The 22996-nt window shown below is 43.2% G+C and overlaps 4 protein-coding genes across 6 annotated transcripts in view; 3 read left to right on the top strand and 1 right to left on the bottom strand.

Annotated features, from left to right (window-relative positions):
- Positions 1-22996, top strand: part of LOC126565809 (DNA ligase 1) — a 390847-nt gene that overhangs the window by 5427 nt on the left and 362424 nt on the right. The window lies entirely within an intron of this gene.
- LOC126564831 (SPRY domain-containing SOCS box protein 3) overlaps positions 1-22996 on the top strand; it is a 321084-nt gene that overhangs the window by 218533 nt on the left and 79555 nt on the right. The window lies entirely within an intron of this gene.
- On the top strand, positions 80-18450 carry LOC126564708 (uncharacterized). Of its 3 annotated transcripts, none has more exons than XM_050221802.1 (4): positions 80-98; positions 16968-17822; positions 17894-18194; positions 18265-18450. In XM_050221802.1, exons 2-4 carry the CDS (start codon positions 17014-17016, stop codon positions 18379-18381), a joined length of 1227 nt encoding a protein of 408 aa, XP_050077759.1. In that variant the 5' UTR covers positions 80-98; positions 16968-17013; the 3' UTR covers positions 18382-18450. The 3 variants fall into 3 exon arrangements, with proteins under 3 accessions (XP_050077759.1, XP_050077757.1, XP_050077758.1); XM_050221800.1 differs by lacking the exon at positions 80-98 and adding an exon at positions 9900-9953; XM_050221801.1 differs by lacking the exon at positions 80-98 and adding an exon at positions 16752-16840.
- On the bottom strand, positions 21165-22428 carry LOC126564997 (trans-1,2-dihydrobenzene-1,2-diol dehydrogenase-like). Its single transcript, XM_050222132.1, has 3 exons — positions 22224-22428; positions 21504-22042; positions 21165-21434 (listed from the first exon to the last, which is right to left on the bottom strand). Exons 1-3 carry the CDS (start codon positions 22426-22428, stop codon positions 21165-21167), a joined length of 1014 nt encoding a protein of 337 aa, XP_050078089.1.

The raw sequence follows: 22996 nt of genomic DNA, 5'->3' as shown, positions 1-22996 counted from the left end.
GTGACCTTCAAAGCGTGTCCTGTGCAGTGAGTGCTCCAAACAAGAAGCCACCCTAAACAGTCAGCCAAAATAGCCGGAAAACTGATCGGGAACTCGCCGTAAGTAGCAACGTTTCATTTTTTACCCTCCAGTTTGACATTCCACTTGACCTTGGGGCCTGCATTTCGAAGTCCGCTGTCAGTGGGCTGGAAGGGCAAATGGCGGAACTGGTTACTTTAAGCAGCTATGGGAAGTTTGGCTATCGTTTGGGAGAATTTTTCCATGTTTCAAAAGGGCAGCCGAAAATGTTGGCGAGGCATCACCAAACACATGGGAGAGTGAGTGTTACGCAACGGGTCAACAAATGTGATGCAATGGATGACAACATTGCCCCTAATATTGCAATTTTCCGCAAACAAGTTCTTACTCTTAAGAGCAAACTACGCTAAGCTAATCCTTCAATTTCTCTCCAGTGTTGAAATACACATAAATAAATCCGCTAATGATTGAGTAAAACTGAAGTGCATGAAGACATGCCGCTGGACATACATGGTCGATCCATATCGTTATCGTGCTATTTGTTTACCTTTACCTTTTAGCCTCTATCTGATGGGCTCCCTCCAAAAGTGTCGGGAAGCGGTCGCTCCAACTTCCACCAGATGCGAGAGCGAAGAGCCCCATCTTGATTGCCTCGTCCATAGTTAGTTAGGAGGCACACCATTAATAATTCCAACCCCCAATGTACGGCCGGTATCCATCCAGTATGTGTTGGTAGCCTTACCCTTGGCACTGAGGCGCACGGGCAAAACTGCTCCACTCACAAACACACGCTCGTGGGAAGCAACAAAAATAAACTGCGTTCGTTATGCGTGGCAGCGTGTATGCCCGCGACGTTTACTAGACCAAAACGTGGACGAAGAAGAACTAAAAACCCCACCAGCAAGAGAGACCTTCTGCATGGTCTGACGAATGACGATCATCGCCCCAGTCAGTACATCAGTAGCGAACGAACCAAAATCCGGAACGGGTCCACCTTCGGACGACTTTACTTTCGAAAGCGTAGTCTTGCGCGTGTTCTGGAACTCGAAGAAGTGGTTGCGAATTCTAATCATCAACCACCCACCCCTTCGTTGTGTTGTAAGTTGTGATAAGAAGAAGATAAAAACACACCCCGCGAAAAAAAAAGGTTCGTTTGATCGTGTGCACTTGAATTCGTTACGGCGTGATCGTGGCTTTAGTAATCGTGCCAACTTGGATCGCGGGATTCAAACTATTGACAGCTATTTTCTATCAGTGACTACTCGATGTGACTGGGCAGCTAGTTGGCGTACTATTTGAGGGGTGCACTAGCACTGCGTGTATATATGGCGGGGGCTTTTTCGGGGAACACAGACACACCGATGCGCGGACTATTCTCGGCTATGAGGGTGTAAGGTGCAGTAGTGTGGATAGGAAGAAGCTGTCTAAGCTCATATCTTTGTGGTTCTAGTAAGGGGTCTTTACACTGGTGCAGTCACCCGTCAGTCGTGCTTCGAGAGTTCGCAAACGTACACGTAGCGCCGCGTTCCCGGATGTGCCGTTGATAGTGCTCGGTTTAGCAAACGCATAGAAGAAAAGAAAGATAGTAACGGGTGAGCTGGTAATACAGTTTTCTCTCCACCCAATCCGAACTTAGTGACGAGTGGTGTCGTGTTAAGGAAAGAAAGAAATTGTATTATTTGGAGCTAGGAAGCAGAAACAAACCAAGGTCCAGCAACGGAACTAACATTGATTACTGAACCGTAACTAAAAGCTCGTCCAGTTTGCTTTTGCACGAGGTAAGTTATATGTAAGGGGTAGCCCAGAAGTGGGTTGGGACGCGTTTACATGTGTTTTGGGTACGCTGAAATGCTTCGTTCAGGTGAAGGTGAAATAGAAGTGAAATGTGGCACACGCGAGTGTGGAGCATTGGACAAAGTTTTCCGAGGGAGGACTTGACTTGGGAGTTTGTGAAGATATTGCAAACTGGATCTTTAACAAAAAAGAATAACACGAGAGGAAAGCTGGGGCGTGAATTCTCGACCACTAGTAATCATTTTCTGGATTACAAAAGCATAGCCTAGAGACAATCTGTTATATGAGGAGATATTAAACCCTCTTTAGAAATTCTTGGAATTCTACCAAGATCCTAACAGCTTATAATTGTATTTATAAAAGAATGATTCCCAGCAAAAAAAATATTACCTCAACCAAAATGCCGGTCACACACAGCAACTCCCACCCCTCAGGTGCATGTGCCTCGACTGCAGTGCTATTTACGGATCTGCAACGGGTTTCCTCCCGATTGGATCTGATCACGATCAAATCAGCTGTTAGCGAGTGTGATGTTTGTGCCCGTTTCTTCCTTTTGCACGGCACATTTCATGGGTCGTTTCGAATATCTTTTTTTTTTTACTTAACCGCCTTCCCCCTCTTTCTGCCCTTCACCGCTCCTTAACGCATAGATCTTGCTGTTTGCTTGGTGTTGGTGTGTTGGCCGCTGTGATGCGGGCACACCATAAACTTGAATCATGCGATCCGGGAGTGATCGTCTCGTGGTGTGGATGTCTCGTGTTTCCCCATTTTCACCGTTGGGCCCATGTGTGTCCCAGGGCGGTGAATAATGACACGGTGGGTTTCCATTACCTCGGGCACATGCTGCACACCCAATTGAATTAGTATGTACGAGCTCGTGTGTGTCTGTGTGTGTATGTTTGGTGTGAGCTGCCCGCCTGTCGACAATATGTCTAGAAGGTTCGGTTTCGGTACTCTTGTTACATGTTTCGATCTTATAATGCGAGACTATGTGGTAGTTCTGGGAAGAGATAGTAGCCCCTTTATGGTGGAGAGTTTTTTTTTCTTCAATTTTTTACACATTGTCCCAATGTTCTACATCGTCCTGTTAGTTTTGCACCTTAACACTGTCTTAAATACTTGTATCTTTTATAGGAGTCTTATCTATTTATATTTTTTAATGCTTTTGGTTTGGTAGAATATCTGAAATATTTTTTTGCCATTAATTCAGATTGTTGCATGTTGGTAGAAGTGAGTCTTGTTGATAGAAGTGAGGAGTTCTGCTATCTTGGGACTGTCGTAACTTCGGATAACGATGTCAGCAGCGAAATCCGAAGACGCAGCCTACTACGGCCTTCGTCGTCTGCTGAGATCCAGAAGACTTCGACACCGCACGAAATGTGAGATATATCGCACACTGATTTGCCCGGTGGTGTTATATGACTACGAGTCTTGGACCATCCGAACGGAGGATGCGAACGCTCTTGGCGTGTTTGTTCGCATCCTCCGGACCATCGTTGGCGGTGTGTTCGAGCATGGAGTGTGGAGGAGAAGGATGAACCAAGAGCTTGCTGAGCTATACGGAGAACCGGCCATCCTGACGGTAGCAAAGACCGGCAGGATACGATGGCTGGGGCATTTTATGGCATGTTGGCTGGATCAGGTGAAGGGAGACCTGTCGAAGATCGGCTGCCTTCATGGATGGGAATCTGGCCATGTCACGACGACGTGCTCTTTAAAAGAGCAGGCCAACTTGAGTGAGTGAGAGTGAGGTCACGCTTGCCATCGAATGACTTACTAGACTTACCACATAGTTGGATAGTCTGTCCTCAGGACTCGGATGGGATTCAAAACCTTGTCCTGCTATGTGAAGACTGGAGTCGTATTCGCCTCTACCACTGCTTTTTCGTTTATTTACAGAGGCTTTGAGCCTGTGAGACTATATTCGCCTCTCGTTTGCCTTGGTTTGGATGAGACTTTGGGGTTATTTTAAAATCAAGATATTTTTGAAGGACCTAGACACAAGTTTGAGTAGAAAATCTGTTCCTACTTTATCTTCATATTGGCTGTTAGAATCTAAGAGATGAGGGCTGCTTCTCCTAGCTTTCATTGTATACGTTTTATTCGTCTTTTTCGTCTTTTCCATCCAAAGGTAGATAAAAATTGTTGGGGTAGAATGCACGTAATTTCGAACTGAATTTATGGTTCAAATTTGTTCTGAAGAACACCCTGCCATAGCATCAAATTACATGTAATGGAAAAGAAGTCAACATCATGTCCAAGAAGATGACTGAAACTGGAGGACACAGTATTAAAATCCTTTTTTTGCTCTTTTCTATTCATTTTATTTTAAAGAGCTTTATAGAGCTGCATTGAAAATTTCGTTGTAGCTATAAGGTTGCGATCACAGTACATTAAGTTATAAATTAAATTGTCTGCAGCATATACCAGGACTTCTATCGGGGTAAAGTAAATAAATAGAAAAATTAATGCTCGAATCATTTACCGAAACCACTTTAGAACGTAACCCTAATGCCACTCAGCCTGTGACTTAATGCACTTTAAAACAGAAGCCAAGTTTTGATTCAATATTTCAATAAGCTTTAAACGATATCTCCCCTAAGCCGGGCGCATCGCACAACGACACCTTCTTTGCGACCTTGGTCAATAAAAGGGTTCCCGGACGGGGGTCGATTGCCACACTGCCACCTAAGTTGATAACGCACATGAGCAGCATGCCGAGTGCATGGATTAATCGGAAGCCAGTAGGTGCTGCTAGTGGCGTGGCTATCAAGGTTTTGTCGATAAAGGGAATGGTTCGCGTCACCGCTCCATCGAGAGCATCCTGAGGCTTAAGCTACGTGCAACTGATAAGAAGGTGATTCCGACTCGAGGGGGTCCTCCAATGACGTCGTCGTCACCATGCACAGACGGCATTCGGTCTACGTGTGTACGGTCAGATGATCCCCGGGGTTGCATCTCGTAAGAAAGTGATTAAGCGAAAGGTCACACAGTGAGGGTTTGTGTAGTAGACGCAAGCAAGAAAGAATAAAATACAAAACATCGGAAGTGAGAACACCACTAAGGTCGACGAATGGACGTGAATGACATCACACTTTGTTGAGATGAGATAAGCGAGAAGAGTGGTTAAGCTATAAATAGAACAAAAGTAGCACATTAAACAACCAAATGGCTGCCATACACGCGCATCATTTGTTGTTATAGTTTCTTCGTGTAATTTATCGTGCGTTAGAGTGTTTTATTGATTATCCTCTTTCGCAACATCTGTGATCCTCTTTGAACGTAAACCCATGCAACCCAGAAGGTGCAACTGATAACGGCTTATTGGTGCTCGGTTTTTTTCTTCCCCGTAACGCCGAATAAATAAACAATCATTGATATCGACCAAACAGCCGCTCGGTTCGATGACGAATCCGATGGTCACAAACGGGTTCTGGTGCACACGCGTATGGGCCATGGTTTGTTTATATGGACGGGCAGAAGCGCAGGTATGGGATCACGCACTGATCACGCGTCGGTGAGCAACCGATCACCTCGAAACCGCCGTCACCTTCTGGGGCGGCATGGCGACGTTTGAACCACTATTTCCGTCCATTTGTGTGCGTTTGCAACCGGACGGTACAATGTGCATCACGCCGTTGTACAGTGGCTTATGTTTGGTTAGTCACACCGGACGCCATTAACAACTATTACTAAGTTCCCGCGCCTCGGAGGTAATCAAGGGTTAGTGAGGTTAAAGATCAGACAGAGCAGTGTTCCGTTTAAAAGCAGACGCCTCATTTCGTTGCATTTTAAGAATGGAAATCTGTTTAATGCACCTTGTCTGAATGGAACGGTTTAAAAATAAACTGGCTGAATATCGAGGATTGGGGAGAAATGTAACCCTCGCTCGAAGCTAACCTAAGACTCAACCAGGCATGCTGGCCAAATTTTGTTCTTTTTGGCCTAAACGACCTTCAGCAGTAGCTGTTCTGTAGTTGGGCTAGTCCCGGATGGGATTTAATCCCCGGTCCCGCCATGTGAAGATCTGCGCCCCAATCGCCACGGCCAACGGACTATTCCTGCTGACCAAACATTTCCTATAACTAATAATTGTGTTGCAGGCCTCACATTGATCGTAGCCAACAAGACTTTTGGAACTTCATGGCGTTTTAGTCGAAATAGACTTAAGATATGTGTATTGATTGATTTAAAAGAATCGCCACTGTAAATATGAAACCTTCAGCACAAAAATAACTGGTGCTCCACTACTACAATTACATATCCTGTGTATTGCTTCCCACCACAAGCAATTTGTCTTGGTGTTCTTTTGAAACACAAAACATCGGAAGCAGACATCGGTACCGCCAGATGATCTACAGTACAAGGACTCGTGCATCTCGCATCAGGAATGGGTCTATAACCGCAAAAATCCTTGAGCTGGCCGGTGGAAAGAACACGGTCAATAAACAGCCGGGATCATCAACCGATCATCACCGGCTCAGGTTGCGGAATATTTTCTCCACTTGATGCTCACAATATTTTCCTGAGCAGTGCGCAGAGGAAAATGGACTTCCTTCCTTAGAGACCTACTAGTAAAGCTCGCTTCCAAGGCTACCGGTTTTGAGGTCACGCTGGTTGACACACCAAAAAAAAAAAATACGTCTTGTTTACATGCGCTTCTTGTGTGGCGCATTCGACTTGATACAGCGTACAACCGATGCGAAAAGGAAGATTGTTTTGCTCACAACACAACAAAAGTGAGCTGTGTTTTTATTTTTGAGTCCAATTTTCTCAACCCCCCCCCCCCCCCCCCCCCCTTTGAACAAAAACAATAAAGTCTCTGGCGGGCTTAGATAAGGATCGGGCTTGTTTGCTGGTGGTAACTGGGGAGATAGTTTTGTTTTGCGTACCTTTATCACATTCTGTAAGATAAATGTGTATTGACAGCAGAGTAAACAACCCACTAGGAGGGTTTTGTTTTGTGTTTTCACTTATTCATCGTTATCTAGGGGAGTGCTGTTGCATGTGATCGGAGTACAAAGGGTTATTGCAGCAATTTGAGTGTTCTTTTTTTTTTTTGGGGGGGGAATTCATTATTGGAAATCACCCAACCACAGATCTGCAAAAGAGCCGAGCCGCCGCTGATGTAATATCACTCATAGCCTCATTCATCTCACTTGAGTTGGTTAAAGATCATGCTTTGGGCAGCTGTCAGGTCAGTCTGCTTCCGGTGCACTTTGGTAAAACCTAATAATAAACCTGCTGCTGCTGGTCTAATCATATTTATGAGGTACCGGACCGGACTTACCTTCAGCATGGCGCAACAGCACGCGTTCTCCTGGTGACGCGGCCTGCATCACGGTGTCAAGAGGTGATCATCGATGAATCGATTATCTACCCTGAGAGTCCTGATTGCAGGTAGCAGCCTGTAGCAGCCTGATAACACCGGTCGCTTAATAATTACAACGACGCTAAAATTCGATTACTTTAAGTGCTTTCGGGAAGGATGATCAGTAAGAGCTATCTATTTGTCTGATTTTTATTGGTAACATTCTACGAGCACGGACAATAAAATGGATGTTCAAGAGGTAATTAAACAATTCAGCCCGCATTTTCGCATACTAATAGGCCAGCTAGGTGATAATGAATGGGTGATAAAACATGGACGTTTTGTTTTTTCAAGCTCCACGTTTTCACTGGATGGACAGCGACTGAGATTAGACACAATAAGTACATCTCAAGTACACCTTAGTGTTGTTTGCGCTTGCACTCTAAATTGCATCTCCAGCTGTCAAGCACGATGCATCACTTAATGTCCCACTGATGACCTGACCGATTGACACCAATCAGATTCGCAAACTAACGTCAACTATCTACCGCCCGTACCGCCAACCAAATTGACTCTAATTGGATGGCATCGGCTAGGGTTTGGGGATGTTTGTTGCTCCGAAAGACTCAGACAGCTTGGGACCGAGTGGGGACCACCATTCCACCATGGACAGCGTAGCGTCTGTTGTTATTAGCACGACTGTGGTCTGCGGCATTGTACTCTCCTTTCTTCCCACTATGTCAGGAGAAATTCCCCAGTTACGTATGTCACTCACAAAAACGGGACATTGGCTTTGGTGACATGGTGGACGTGATGGGGGGGGGAAAAAAAACCTTTGTACGTTAGTATAATTCAAAGGCGTAAACAAAACCTTGATTATGGACGATCACGCAGTCAAAGTTTGAGGGATGTTATTGTTTTATGATGTGACATTTGATGGCGATAAAAAAAAACAAAAAACAAAGTAGGCACACCGCTGCTTAGCAACAGCGATGCATTCTTGGATGTACTAATGTCTGTCTGTCATAAAAGTTGTGGTGAAGTAGATACCGACAGCTGAAACGCAAGCTCCGCAAATAAAGCTGTAAAGAGACGAGGTTTTCTTGCAAGAACACATATGCAATCAGCTGAGCATCGTGGGAAGAAAGTATTGCCAGCTTCCTACTCTCTTCTTGTAGGATAAGACAAGTTTTGCGGAATCGGGAAGCGCACTCCCATCTCCTGCCCACCTCCCCCCCCCCCCCCCCCACGCTGAGTAGGCCTCGAAGACTTTGACCTCTACTGCAAGCCGCAAGTCGTCGACGTCTTCGTTTTGGGGCATGGTATCTTCGCTTGCTCCAACTACAGCGCGTGTCCACACGCGCACATCCACAAACCGGGAACTCTTGTTTTCCACCCCATATTCGTGGCAAATCCAAAACAAGCACCCCCATACACACACACACATACCCTCCACGCAGCCCTTTTTCGTTCCTTCAACTCGCGCTGATCACTCGCTCGCCGCATGATCAGAGGCTTGAAGGCGCGCGTGCGCGCCCATACAGCTGTGTGTGTGCGTGCATGTGTTGACATCGGTGGTGTACGTGCAAAACAAAGAAAACTACCCCTCCGATAAGTCCGCCGATATATTTACCGGCGGGAATGGAGCATCCGGCTCGAAACAACACCCCAAAAAGAAGGGAAACATATTCATTATGCATCGGGTTGTTTTTGTTTTTTTTTAAAGAAATGCATTTATGCTAGCGATGCAATGAAATCGAAAGGGTTTCCCCAGTGTGGCTGAATAATGAATCGTCCCTAAGGTCAGAAAGCGATGGGCAGTAAAACGGTGAGACGCGAACGATGGAAAGAGATGCAGCGACAAATCGCATCAACGCAGGCGCACGCACACACAACAGTAAGCACACACCACCCGTCGACGGTGTACCGGTTTCCCGCGGGTTGAGCGTGTAGTGGTGGCCACAATGCTTCGCGTGTGCGTGCCTGTATGTGTGTTGCAGATGGAGGCAAATAAAAATATCATTATTTTATGAAAACACACCCCATAAACACACGCAGCCCTGGGACGGTCATTCGTTCGACGGCAAGCATCGAGTTAAGTCGCCCGTTCTGTAATTTCTCCGCATCCCGTTTGGTTCCAGCATACCAGTTTTGCTTGGGAGAAGAAGCCATTACGCGCGCAGTAAAATCGTGTCCATCGTGTTCGTAGTTATAAAGCATTGCTGTGAAAACTGGCACAATTTGCATAGTTTCACAACAACGAACCAGTCAAAAAGGGGATCGAGTTTAATAAACAATTTAAAAAAAGTGATTGCAAAAACAGCAACAGTTGAAAGCGAAAGTGAAACCTTTAAGAAAAAGGTTTGCAAATAATACGCAAAAGCAAGCAACATATAAACAACATAAACACGCATAAAATTGTGTGTACCTGTTTCTCTGTGTGCGAGTGTGTGTGTGCTTCGTTCAAAGCATAAACCTTTTTTTTTTGTCTGTGTGTGTTTGTATCGGAGTGTGACGAATTTTCTTACAACCCTCTGGGAGAAGAGTCGCTTCAAGGACAATCGGAACAACATACCGAAAGGGACGTGGAACGAAAAACAAATTGTTTCACAGAACAAAACTTTACTGATAAACAAAAAAGAAGGAAAACCTTTAAATTGGATAGTGAAAACAAAATATTAAAAGTGTGTTTATTTTAAAGCTCTTGCTTTGAGCTTAAAGTGAATTTAAGTGTGTGTGAAATTAATTTTACAAAACAGTCAAAGTGTTACCCCGCACAATCGTACAGAATGGCGGTGCAAGTGGATAATTTGTTACTATCAGATATTGGGTAATTATACGCATCGCTCTTATTTTGCTTTCTAAACATTATTTTTTGTCATACAAATAACACTCGTTAAATTATGACATAACAGTTTTCTTAGCTTTTTCTTTCACGAAACCGCGACCGGCAAACGAAAGGGATGATCGATAGCGCGATCGTGTGTTGTACAGGGGGTGGTGAAGTGGTGTGTGCTAGGCCCGCGAATGTGGCCACCTTTTTTTTTTGTTTATAAAAATAAGGTTTAATGTTACGTACGCGTGCGGTGGTAGCTCAAAGAACAAGTGTGCTTTTTCACATTTAACACTAGAAGTACCGCAATTTTTACGCCCCACTCCTATCGGGATCAGGCTAAATGACTGCTGGGTACCGTATACCATAGTGTTTCTCAGGGCATAGAACAAGTGTCTCCATGTTTAAAATAATATGCGATTATAGATTGAACAATAATAAGATTCATTCTGTCAAAATCACGTATTGCTTTGAACATGGAGACACTTGCCCTGTGACCTGAGAAACACTTTCTAAGATTTGGTTAATGTTTTTATATTTTTAAAATCTGTGTATTTTGACTATAACTATATAATCAGCGCATCAGCTTTATTATTCATAAAACTGTTAAAATTGTATGTTATTCGTAATTTTCTTATGGAATAAAAGCTAAAGTATATTGCAAGGGATACGTCGATTTGCTATTGAAATTCACCTATTTCCCCCTGTTAAGCACCCTATTCAACGTTCAACAAAGCGCCAATCATAATTACTGTAAAAAATTGTAAAAATTAATACCGTATTGGATGTTTAAAAGACATACAACACTGACCTAATCGTTTAACCATACAAAATAATCGCAGTCAAAACGACTGGTCCGGTAGTTCTAGTGTTAACAGTGAGCGAAACCAAGAGTGCAGTACGATCACTCTAGCCAATCTAATGATCATCCGCTTTGTGCGTGTGAGGATGTTTTAGCTTCTCTAAACCATTTTCTTCTTTTAAACTTTTTATTTTTCTTATCGTTCTGAGTCATCCCTTTACCAGCTACGTTTTATTGCGTGTTGGGCCGAGATGAGACGAGGTTTTGATTATTTATGCTACGCAGCGGCGTGGCCTCGTTTTTGCTCATTACGATGTAAGTGAATTTAAGAAGGAAGAAAGAAAGAAGGATGTTGGCCTCATTTTTTTGGGACCAAAAAACGGCGAATTATTATCGTGTATGTGTAGGCAACAAGAAGTTAAGAAATACAACATTGGGTATTTTCTACTATTTGTGCTTAATTTGTCATGATTAGTAAACCGAAAAAATCTAAGCGAAGACGCATTTTATCTTAATTAAAAATAAAAACATAAATAAAAAAGTCCTCTTAAATCGCTGCTTCCAGGGAGATCAAATTAATATTTCAAAATGCATTTAAAATAATTCGTATATTTATTTAAATTATTTTTTACATTTTGAAATAAATTTAAGACATTTTTATTGGCTGTGTTTTATGTATTTCCCATCATTACATTTTTGTAGTGCAGCGTCACGTTCGCGTCCATTTGACGTTAACCAACACCAGGCTGCTTTCGTAAAAAGCTTCCGTTTACAGCCGGCAAGGCCGTGAAATGCACAAACAACTGTAAACAGTCAGACGATTCCTCTATTGCTTCCTGCCGTGCGTTCTATTCTAGAGCGGGCTGGAAGAGAAATCATAGAGAACCGGTTTTACCTAGCATAGAGCGACAAAGGAAGTGGTTGGCCAGTTAGTAAGACAAGCCAATCCAGCGTGTGCAACTCAATCACAAAGAACTGTTGCAGCATAAACATTCTCGGCGTAATGTTTGCTTCACAAATCAAAAGGTCTCGTTGGTTTGGTTTTGATTTTATTTAAAATGGAAGAATAATGAAGGCTGCATGAAACAATGTGATTTTACTTGAAGGTTACGCAGTTGAATTTTTTTGGAAGGTTTGAAGCAATTCGATTGTTTTGTTATGCATTTAAAAGCGACGACAATGCTTGAATTTATTCACCAACCAAGGGTGGTAATTGAAGTTGCGTCTTGCTTTTTCGTTCTACGACTGGAACAGAACGTTGAGCGATTTTGATTCGGTATAAAGTGCATGAAATTTAAATATCGTTTGTGTTAACCACTCAAAGGAATGATACTCAGCGGCGAAGTAAACATTCCAGCCAATCTTGCGTGCTTTGTTCACCATCTGTAACGAAGAAAACAAGCATCTAAAATTGACTCATTATTGTGCGAACGGTTTCAGCCTTTTGTTGATGGTGCATGCGCCAGGAGGAATACAAATATTTGATTTTATCCTCTCTTTGGTGGCAGCAATCGTGGATCGAAATGTATCAACATTATCTGCACACAAACCTTTTCGTGTAAACATATTTCAATGCATCACTAATTGCATACTTTAAGGCTTTATGAACCCCTTACATTTGCTAGGACAGATTGCTTCTTGCTAGCAAAAATATGCTCTATTCGTGTGTATACAAGGAATGTCCTTTTTTGATTTAAATTTATCTGCAATTTTAATAATTCTACATTAATGGAAGGAATTTTGGATGAGTATTTGGTATAATAGAAGGTGGATTTATATAACAAAATAAATAAAATATGCTCTTTTTTGAAATATATTGTGTTTCATAACAAAGGAAATTAGTAATAGTTCCCAGTAGCAATAAATCCTTCTGAATCGAGTCCCTTGAATAAAAATCATAATTTACTACAAATATTGTTCTCACTAAACGATTTAAGATTGTTCATCTTTAAATTGCCTATACAATGTATCGATCACAGTGCAATTTTACTTGTGTTCCTGCTAATAACTACCCCTTTTAAAGGCAGTCTCCACAATTGCTCAACAAACGGTGCTACAAAACGCATATCAAGACATACGGGTTGACGCCATGCATTTTAAATGGCCATCCAACGCACATCAATTGACCTCGTCAAGCGATCCGATAAGCGGCTGCGGAGGGAAGCGCGAACTAAGTAAATCACCGCCAACCCGATGTCTTATCTCTTCTTACGCCCTTACTTCGATCGGTCCCCCGTAAGTGTATGTGCGTCGCAGGGTTGCGGTAAGTGTGCTTTGTTTTGTAAATACGCGCAACCCCGCAAAGTTTTACTAAGACCCGAAGGAAGGGGTGGCTTGTGACAGCGGCGGCATCATGAACTAGATTTCTAAATTTAGACGACCCGCCAGATTTCACCTCTCGATCGATCGGACGCCACAATGCACTGGCATGTTTTTGTTATTTTACGGCAGCGAATGATGGCGACGTCGACGGTAAAGTTCCTCCCCATTGAAGAAAAGGATGCAGTCTGGGTTTACTGTTGCACGTGACCTTCCCGGTTTTTGCATTGCAACGTTATCAAGCGTCATAGAACGGCGAACTGGTGAGTTCTTTGCTCCCAACCAGTGAAGCCAGCTTCCTCAAATGCGGCGCTCCAAGTATTATGTGCACTGCGATCTTCGATCATTTCCGGTTGATTGAGTACACTCAGCGACAGCTTGTGTCGTCCATCTTGACGTGTGTGTGTGTGTGTGTGCGTGGACGGGTTGTCAGTTTTCGTTCCAGTCTCCGTGTTTTATTCCCTCTTTTGCATAACGAGCTTTGCTAAGCGTCTGGACCTGGCGTCGGATCGGATGGAGCGGGATAAGCTTTACGTAATGACGGATGAAATCTTGCTGAAACGTGGTGCTTAGCATCGGAATGAACAATTGCCTTTTTTTGTCTCGGACACGTGGCTCCTTGAGCTGGAGTTTATTTTTCCTCTTCTCACACACGCTTCAAGCTGCAATCTGCAATGTCAGTTTAATCTCGTCGTAGTTGATGCGTTCAATCGATCGATGGAATTCAAGTTGAATGCAGTGGTTGTCTTCATTGGCATGCACTGCAAACTGTTTCCGCAATCACAAGTTATCGTTGTTTGCTGACGATGGGGGTAGGAAGCGTTCCGTGTATTATTCGCCATTTTGTGGAAAGTGTTGAGTGAGAATGAGCAGACAAATAATGAAGTTGTTCAATTCACAACTTTTCAAGCAAACGCTACATTTAATGCTTGCATGTGACTTTATGAAATGTAAAAAAAAAATATTTTAAATTTTTTTAAAGCTTATTCAACAATATCCTCTCAATTGCGTTTTATCTTTAAAACACAGGAACAAAAATCGAGACAAAAATAATTAATTTTAGCACATGCTCTCGTGGGAGTGAACTCTTATCGTACCGACTTGATCACGTCTTTCGTACGGTAGAAGTTGTTCTTCGCTTATCTAATCATGCTACAGTGGTGATTGAGTATTTAAAAGAAGCAAAACATTCTGCACGATATGGTTAGCAAACGCGCACGAGAGATGGCAGTGAATGCTACACCAGCCCGACCATGCTTGCATTGTGTTTTGTAGCCCTGGAAAGGGCAACAGACTCGCCCGCCGGGCTTGTTTTCTTTGCCATCCAGACTTCTTTCTCCCTGCTGTCGTCATCGGTCGGTCTGGTGCGTCGATGAGACTTGACAGGCTGATCTGTTCGGCATCGGCATCGAATGAGATGGAACAGTAATTTAATATTAAATTTAGAAACCTATCCTACGGCATGATGTGCAAGTCGATAATGCTTTAGCTGTATTTCATTGTGATATTGTTCATAAATATTGATATTATTACACTAAGCATTGAAGTAATGTTACTAGACTGTACACGCGTACATAGTATTAAGCAATACAAAACGTCCTTCGTAATGGAGGCGCCTGGTGATTAGTAACCGGCGTGAGCTTTATACGGGTAATTGACTGTTTCAGCGGTTTTCAAACCCGCAGCTCAATTTATTTTATATTTTAATTTAAGCGTATAACATTCAACCAAAAATCTCAAAAATATTAAAAAGATTCAATTTACTTTTTTACTTACATTTCACATCACAACGTACAGTAGCGCAGAAAAGTATAAGACCACTTTTCTATCCGGCATTTCAACTGCTGCTTTCGATATTTTTACTAATTATAACTTTACCAAAATTTGATGGATTGTTGTTCAGCATCTGAACTATTTAAAGCATTTTTTTTTTCATCCATAAGTTCATAAATGTCTGCACAAAAATAAAAAAACGGATATTTTATTGACATTAAAAAGATTTATTCAACAATAGGAATGTTTCCTCAAAATGTTGAACTACATTTTACGAAAAAAAACCTGGATAAAATCGTTGAATATATGCTTAACAGCCTCATTTATATGATAGCATTAGGTGGTCTAAAATATGTCCGTTGTTCATCGTTTGTCATTAAAGGAAAACAAATTTGCTATTGTAGTGAATTTTAGGAGCAAGAATGTTGAGTAAAGCGATATTTATAATTGAAAAAATATCGCTTTCCTATTCACTGATCTCAGTTGAATGCTCGCTAGAAACAAATGCAGCAACAATGAAGAAGTATTTGAAGGCATATTTAGAGGCTTAAGATATATCTTGACATAAAAATTGTATCCAAAAACCTGGAGGATCGCTTTCATCGTTGTATTGGTCTCGAAGGAAATTATTTTTAAATATAAAATTAAATAAGGGATTTTTCAGTTTTTGACTATACATCTAACTGTTGATTAATATGGATTTTGCATTCATATTGAGATGAGAGAGAAATATGAGGCGATTTTATTACATAATAATTAGTACTAAGTGTTCGAAATGTTCTTTAAGGACCTTCAGAAAAATCGCCAGAACTTTTCCTATGAAAATTGATACTAATTCAGTCTTGGTGAGTCTTAATCTGCATTAAACAAAATATCATTCAAACTAAGACAACGATTATTCTGGTTGACAAACCCTGAAGTATCCATGCGTTAGATAAGCACCTAGCAACCACTCCCTGTAGTACATACTATCAATAATCTCTGATCCAAACACAATTTAGCCATTTCGATTAACTGTCAAAGCCAAACTACACTACCAACTTTTTGTCCTGTTTCGTAACAACCACAACCACTTCAAAAACCATTCTGCACTGCAACAATGTGCGAGATAGAACGTGTGCGTCAGAAAACATCAACCAAAATCGGCCCGGTTAGGTAATGGTCAGGTCGGTTTTAACTGTACCGTGTAACACAGATCGTTCCATGCGGACTTACAACAGTGTGCCGTCCATTTCACACTGGTCAGTGGCGCAGTTTTCGTTCTACACTCATTACACACTGCCGAGGTGAAATGTGCGGTGAGAGACAGTTTGGTTGTCTAATAATAAACTCACCAAAGCAACAAATGTTAGCCGATGGGGAGTTTTTTTTTTTTGCCTTAATTTGGTGGGTGTTGGATGTTGCTCTGTGTATACATTGGCTGTGCTTTCCTTTGGGATGTAAGAGGTGCTGCCACAAACACCGCCAAGAGTTGTGCAGTGTTTACAAGCTGTGATGGGTTCGGGTGGAGATTAATAAAGCGTTCTGTTGGCATCTAACACGCTGGATAATCTTGGGTAGAGAGATTATTTTTCCACCCTCTGCGTATTGAGGTCAATTAACTTTGCAGGGACGAGTCAGTGACTTTCGATTTCGGGTTTGTTCAGATGAGATCTTAGTCTCTTTCAATTCATCCTTTCTAATGCATGGCATGATGCTATCGGTCTGCAACTTAGTAACAAGCTTACTTTCTTAGTAGTTGTGTGATGATCATTTATGTTGACAGCTGTCAAAGTAGTTTGTCATGTGAGTACCCGTTGTACGTAGGGAGAGCGTGTGACACCACAAATGCGCTTGGTTGGCTCTGTTTCTCATTCTCTCTACGCGAAAAGGGTTGGGCAATAGACAAGGTCTTTGAAGGTCACAAAAGTGTTCGCCTTAGCATTACTTAATCGCGCCGAGAGTAAAGAGAATGTCCACAAAAGGAACCAATTCGTTCGGCTGTCAGGACGTTAGTGAAGTTGTTTTATTGATCCCTACCCCAACAGAAAGAGGAGACATAGTGTTGAGGAAATTGGAAATCTGTCTGAAAACTAAATCTTCTTTTTTTCCTCGTTCTTCTCTCTCATTTCCTGCAGCCGTTCCATATCGTTGGACACCGCGCAACGTCTCAGAAACGCCGCCATGAGTAAGCTAATCCGCCAGGTGTCGATCGAAACACCGGCACCGAAGCTGAAGGACTGCGTGCTGAACCTGGTGGTACCAGTGCCGGACACACCGTTACAGGGTGCACGCATTCTTGTTGTGTATGCCGGCGCTTGCTACCGCAAGAACCAGTCCACATCGATCTCCTCCATCAGTAGTCAGCTGTCGGACACTGGGGACATTACAACATCGTTACATCTGCTCGCGAAGCAGATGCAGAGCGGTAGCTTCACCAGTATCAGCGAAGAAGGACCGGACAGTGCACCACCTCAGCATCATCAGACCTCGGTGGCCATTCAGCACAACCCGCAAGCACATCAGGGTGTCCGAGATGGAGCACTGTTTCCCGGGTTTGAAGTGGCGGGAGTTATCGAGTCACTTGGCAGCGAACTGAAACCAGACTGTGGCTTCAAGGTGGGTCAGCGAGTAATCCTGTACCCGTACGAGGGCGTTCCACATGGGTACTCCGAGCTGATGGTAGTGCCGGACCTAAAGTATCTGATCCCGATTCCGGACGAGCTGTCGCTGAGCGTGGCCGCCACATTGCCGACCGGTGCACTATTGGCCCAAAGTGCTATCATTGCCGCGCACAAGATTGTGGACGAACTGCTCAAAACACGACCGGCTGAGAAGGTGAAGATTCTGATCGTTGGTACCGGTGGGTTGGCACTGTGGGCGGTAAGAATTGCGGCCCAACACTTTTACACACCGGCTACCAAGGACAAGATACAGATCACTGTTGCGAGCCTGCGAGATGAAGGATTCCTGGTGGCAAAGAAGTGTGAACGGTAGGTTGTAGCTGGTCTGTAAGTAGTGGTTCCAGGGGATCTAATAAGTTTTGATCTCTCTTCCCGAACAGGGTAAACATCGTCCAGTGGAATGAAGATCTGTATGAGAAGCAGCTGATTGAACGTACGCACGACGCCTGCGACGGTTTGGTGGATATCGTGATCGACTTCGGTACGACATCGCGCAGCTTGCATCGGTCGATGCAGTGCCTGACTAAGGGTGGCCACATCTTCATCAGTGACGAGGTGGCGGAAAAGCTGCTGCCCAAGTTTAGCAAGCGTGCCGAGGAACGCGGCCAAACGATTGAAGCCGTACCGACCGGTACGATCGAGCAGCTACATCAGCTGGTGAAGCTAGTTTCTTCCAATGAGGTATGTCCGTGTGGTTTAAGAAAAACTTCAGGAACTAAAGCTTCAATTTGCTTTTTCTTATAAATTTTAGATCGAACCACCGCCACACTCAGTATTTCCCTCGGATCAGGCCGCCGAAGTGGTGCGCAAGCTGGCCAGCTCGGAGATTCCCGGACGTGCCATCCTGAAATTCCATGATATCGAGTAAGCACACGCGCTCCAGCCCAACTCTAACTGATGGGGGAGTGGATATACACATCACGCATATGCTTTCCCGAAAACCCAGAGAGCCGCATGGCTTCTCTTCAAAAGCGATCAGAATCGCGTTTCCAGGATCAGTTTCTTTGCCCTTTCCCGGCGTCTTCGTGGCATCCTCCTTATTCTCATATCTTCCGCCATGGATTTATCTTTTAGTTTGTAAGCAAGGATAGTAAACTGGAAGCTCTTTTGAAACCGTATCGTCACACTAAAGCTACTGACCTAAACTGACACGGGATGTGGAGGTTAGGGCGTGAAAGGTTGAAGCAAGTACAGGAGGAACTTCAGTCAAAATGATACAACCCGAATCGACAAAACAAATATGCTAGAAGTATGTGTTGAAGAAACAAAAGGGAGAAAATTAATGTAGTTAAAGCAAGCGAAGGAAGGACTAATTCTAACCTCTATGTGTGTGTGTAACGCCTAAACTAAAACGGCAAAGACTAAAAGCCATTGAATGTAACAATAGAATCGTGTAAACTGAGTGCTGTGACATGATGCAAAGGCGTATGGATGAGTGTGTGTGTGGGAATGTGCGAGCATTTTGGTGGTTTGTTGTGTGTTTGTGTCCCACCTCATGTTTCATTGATCACACACCAAACATCAACGCTGATTGCGCGCGCACATTAGTTCTGTCTAGCCCTTTTCGTTTCGAATTTGGTCCCATCTATGTGCAGATGATGTTGAGTGAGGTTAAGTATAATATTTCGTTTTAAAGATGACGAAAATGAGGAAAATTAAATTCTTTTTTTATTACTTTGCTCCTCCTAAAAACCTGTTTTTTCCAAAAACTGAAAAAAGAACTTTTAGACCTTGTTTCTTGTACTAATTTAAATGTGATTTTAAAAGCTATGTAAGTTTCATTCTAACAAACTATAAACAAACTTACACACAAACTTCGTAAAGAAAAATGAAAAAATGAGAGGCAAACAAAGAGAAACCTCAATAGAAAGCTAAACAAAAGCAAGAAAATGATTAACGAATGTATGAACCTAAATTGAAAAAAAGTTAGAAGCTAAAGTAAAACACATAAAACACAAATGTCGATGAGAGAAAATGATGCGAGTCATGTTTAAGCAGGTAGCACAGCAAAAAAAAAAAAACACACCCAAACGCTATAAGTTGTGAAGGACTAAGAAAAGCATGATAGTTATGCTATAGTAGAAAAAAAGGGGAACACAGGAAGGAGGAAAAAACGGCGGAAAAGGTGTATGATGAAGATGAACTGTTGTCTTACACACAAACACACACATACACACACACACACACATATACACCCAATACATGTCTCGGGCAGTTTCTCTCTTCACTTTCCTTGTTTCCCTTTTTCGGTTTAGTGTTTAGTTGATAACTTAATAGTTTGTAAAAGTGCGTAAACCACGTTAGCGAAAGCAACAACGGAAACAAAATACAACTAAACGGTAGGAAAAGGGAAAGGAAGCTTAAACAAAACCTTCTCCAATCCACGACCTACACACACACGTATGTGAAAGAATCAATGCAAAGTGTATTATTGGTAATGAGTTAAAGGTCAAACAGAAAATAAACGAAATGTATAGGAATTACAAGACAGTTACAAGGAGTAAAAAAAAGCGAAACCCTACTTTCATTGTGTGTAAAAGTGATGACAACACGTTGAAGTGTTCTAGAGATGCTTGTTAAATTATGTAACAATTTTGGCATCGTTTTTCTCAGAACCTTGCTGTGTCAAGCGCCTCATCCTTTAAGAGACGTCATAGTCTCATCGTCCAACTCTCCAAAAAACTCTTCATCTTTAGGGGGTTATCATGCAAGGGGCATCATCGTCCAAGTCTCACTAAGCAAAAGAGCTTGATTTAGGCGAGGCTCATACAAATGATCTTGTCGTTCCAGGGAAAATCTTACATGTAAGAGTTCTCGTCTACCAAGAGAATTTTCAGGACACACCTTGTAATAGAAGATGCTTCGTCATTCAAGAAGTCTTGTCGTCAATTGTTGCTCGTCTTCCAAGAGGATTATATTATCTGAAGTTCATCTTCTATATAAAGATCCAGCCATCCGATGTTCGTTGTTGACCGAACGACTCTTTCGTCCACATCTCATAAACCAAGAGACTTGATAGTCGAAAAGACTTTGTCTTGAGATGGACTTAGTGTCTTCCAAAGAAACCTAGAGTCTTTGTAATCAGATCAGTCAGTCATCTATCAAGAGACCTTGGCATCTAAGAAGCTTCCAAGACCTTAATGTGTGGACAGATCTCGTTGACCAAAGAACTAAAAAGTATCAAGATTCATTGTCAGAATCAATACCACCACAAGCTTCTTCAAGTTGGGAATAAGTGAGAAAGTTGTCCAAGTATCAGAGGAAATTTTATTTCCTTACATTAAGTGTAACACGAGTAACATTTGGACCGATTGTCTAGTTGTACAGACGCCCAAATAAACCAGAGATGAAAGCCTTTTAAATTATATGCAGCACGAAAAGCATGTTATTTGATGATGATTTGACATGAATTCTTCGTCATAAATAACAGAACCATAAATTAAATTAGTAAAACCAATACTCCGGTGTCAATAAAACTTCTTTACTGACAAGAGCATATTCACAAGGCATAGGATATACACTTAAACCTCTTTTTCAAACATTCCCACAACAAAGAAGACACTCAACTGCTATAATAATAAGAATAGTTTTTTTTTACAAATTCTCCTCCACAAAGAATATTCTTTGTTCGCTCGCATCCATCCGTATGGTCTAGTTTTTAAAGATGTAGTCTTCCGGCATTTCTACACCGATTTGCTTCCGGATTGAGTCCTGCACACCGGCAATGGCCAAACTGTCCTTGTGCGACACAGACGGTGACTCAAGCTCTCCGGCCAAGATGCGTCGACGCGTTTCCTCCGCCTCATACCGCAGTCCGATACTGTTGAGCAGAATGCATTCCACCTTGGACGGTGGCAGTGGGTACGAGCGCACAGTACCATCAATGTCCGTTAGCTCGATGGGACACCAAAAATCGTGGAGCTGAAAAATGAAAATTATTTTACTATAAATATCGCTCCCGTGCATGAGTGTTGCCGTTTTGATACGCACTGTAATCGATCCCTTTGTGCCAATGATAACGGCCGTGTTGGACAGCTTGTCGATAGCGCTGGTCTTAATATTGGCCACGCCACCCCCAGGGAAGTGAAGCGTCGCCGTTATGCCAACATCCACACCCTCATCGTTCAACTGTCCAGCCGCATCGATCTTTACCGGTTCCGCCTGGAATGCCCACATCGCCACCTGGATCGTGTACACACCCAGGTCCAGCACGGTACCACCACCGAGACTCTTCATCCGCACACGCTCGACGTGTGTGAGCGGAAAGCCGAACTGCACCTCCACCCGCTCGATGCGTCCCAAATCGCCCCGCGCGATCCGTTCCCGCAGATGGATGTAGCTCGGGAAAAACCGTGACCAGATCGCTTCCATGCAGAAGAGACCCCGTTCGCGGGCAAAGTCAAGCAGGGCCCGGGCCTGGCCGCGATTTACACACAAAGGCTTCTCACAAAGGACGTGCTTGCCGGCTTCCAACATCATACGGCTGACCTCGTAGTGCGCATTGTTGACCGTTCCGACGTACACGACGTCTTCAGCAGGAGCAAATAAAACGCTTTGATTAATAATGCCTCCGCGTGAGATTTATCTGTGAGATGAGTGTTAACGGTGTGAGATGAGGGCGAGCATTGGCTCTTCACTGTTTGAGGAAAGTGATCTATTTTTGCTCAGCAGAGTACGGTATCAAGCAACAGGCTGGCTGCTTTCACTTACCCACTTCCGGATCCTTTGCGATCGGCTCATATCCTTCGTAGAACCGTGGTATACCGTGCAGTTCGGCGAATTTGCGTGCATTTTCAAGCCCACGGGCACCGACAGCAACCACCTGATGGTCCGTCGCTGGTAATGTGGACACGGCACAGGCGAAATCGTGCGAGATCGTACCAGCACTAACGATAGCCCAACGTAAGGGTGCCATTTTGTTTGTATTGGAAATTTAAAATTTTCCTTTCCAACAATTAAACTCGCGTCACACACAAACGCTTCAGCAACTTTCACTCTCGATGAACACACAATATCGTGCAAACACGTACGCTTCTCTACGCAACGCTAATCGAACGCTGCTGTTCGTAACAGTAGACCGACCACTCTCGTGTTCTGTTCGGCGGATAATGTCGCGCAATTGCACGCTCCCTGTTCGGTAGTGTCCACAACACGTCGTATTCGGACACCACAGGCAAAACCCTTTTAAAGGGTGGCTATTGTGTTCGGTGTCGCTTTTATCGGCGCCCCACGGTACCGCTTTTTGGTGTTTGTGAGATTAAAAACGGTACCACGCTACCACGAGATACCTTCTCTACCCCTTGTTCCGTTGCTTACCACGAGCAACGATGACACCGCTGCATCCGAATATGACGCTAATGAGCATCGGTCCAAGGATGTCTTTAGTTTGCGGAACAACAAGAACCTACTTGCATCCGGTGTGTGCGCGTTGTGACGGAAACGAGGGTTTTGGGAGGGAATTATCTTATCGGCCACTATCATTC

Source organism: Anopheles maculipalpis, chromosome 3RL, assembly GCF_943734695.1.
Source record: "Anopheles maculipalpis chromosome 3RL, idAnoMacuDA_375_x, whole genome shotgun sequence".
In the NCBI taxonomy this organism is placed as follows: Eukaryota; Metazoa; Arthropoda; class Insecta; order Diptera; family Culicidae; genus Anopheles; species Anopheles maculipalpis.
The sequence above is the reverse complement of the archived record's forward strand: the minus strand, read 5'-3'. Positions and strand labels throughout refer to the sequence as shown.

Bases quoted from the DNA above. Each gene is read 5' to 3' on its own strand.
- LOC126564997 (XM_050222132.1), bottom strand. From the start codon at position 22,428: ATGGCACCCTTACGTTGGGCTATCGTTAGTGCTGGTACGATCTCGCAC. The intron at 22,043-22,223 runs GTAAGTGAAAGC...CTCCTGCTGAAG, and splicing joins CGCAAAGGATCCGGAAGTGG to ACGTCGTGTACGTCGGAACG. The intron at 21,435-21,503 runs GTGCGTATCAAA...TTCATTTTTCAG, and splicing joins GCACAAAGGGATCGATTACA to CTCCACGATTTTTGGTGTCC.
- LOC126564708 (XM_050221800.1), top strand. From the start codon at position 9,913: ATGGCGGTGCAAGTGGATAATTTGTTACTATCAGATATTGG. The intron at 9,954-16,967 runs GTAATTATACGC...CATTTCCTGCAG, and splicing joins TTGTTACTATCAGATATTGG to CCGTTCCATATCGTTGGACA. The intron at 18,195-18,264 runs GTATGTCCGTGT...TATAAATTTTAG, and splicing joins AGCTAGTTTCTTCCAATGAG to ATCGAACCACCGCCACACTC.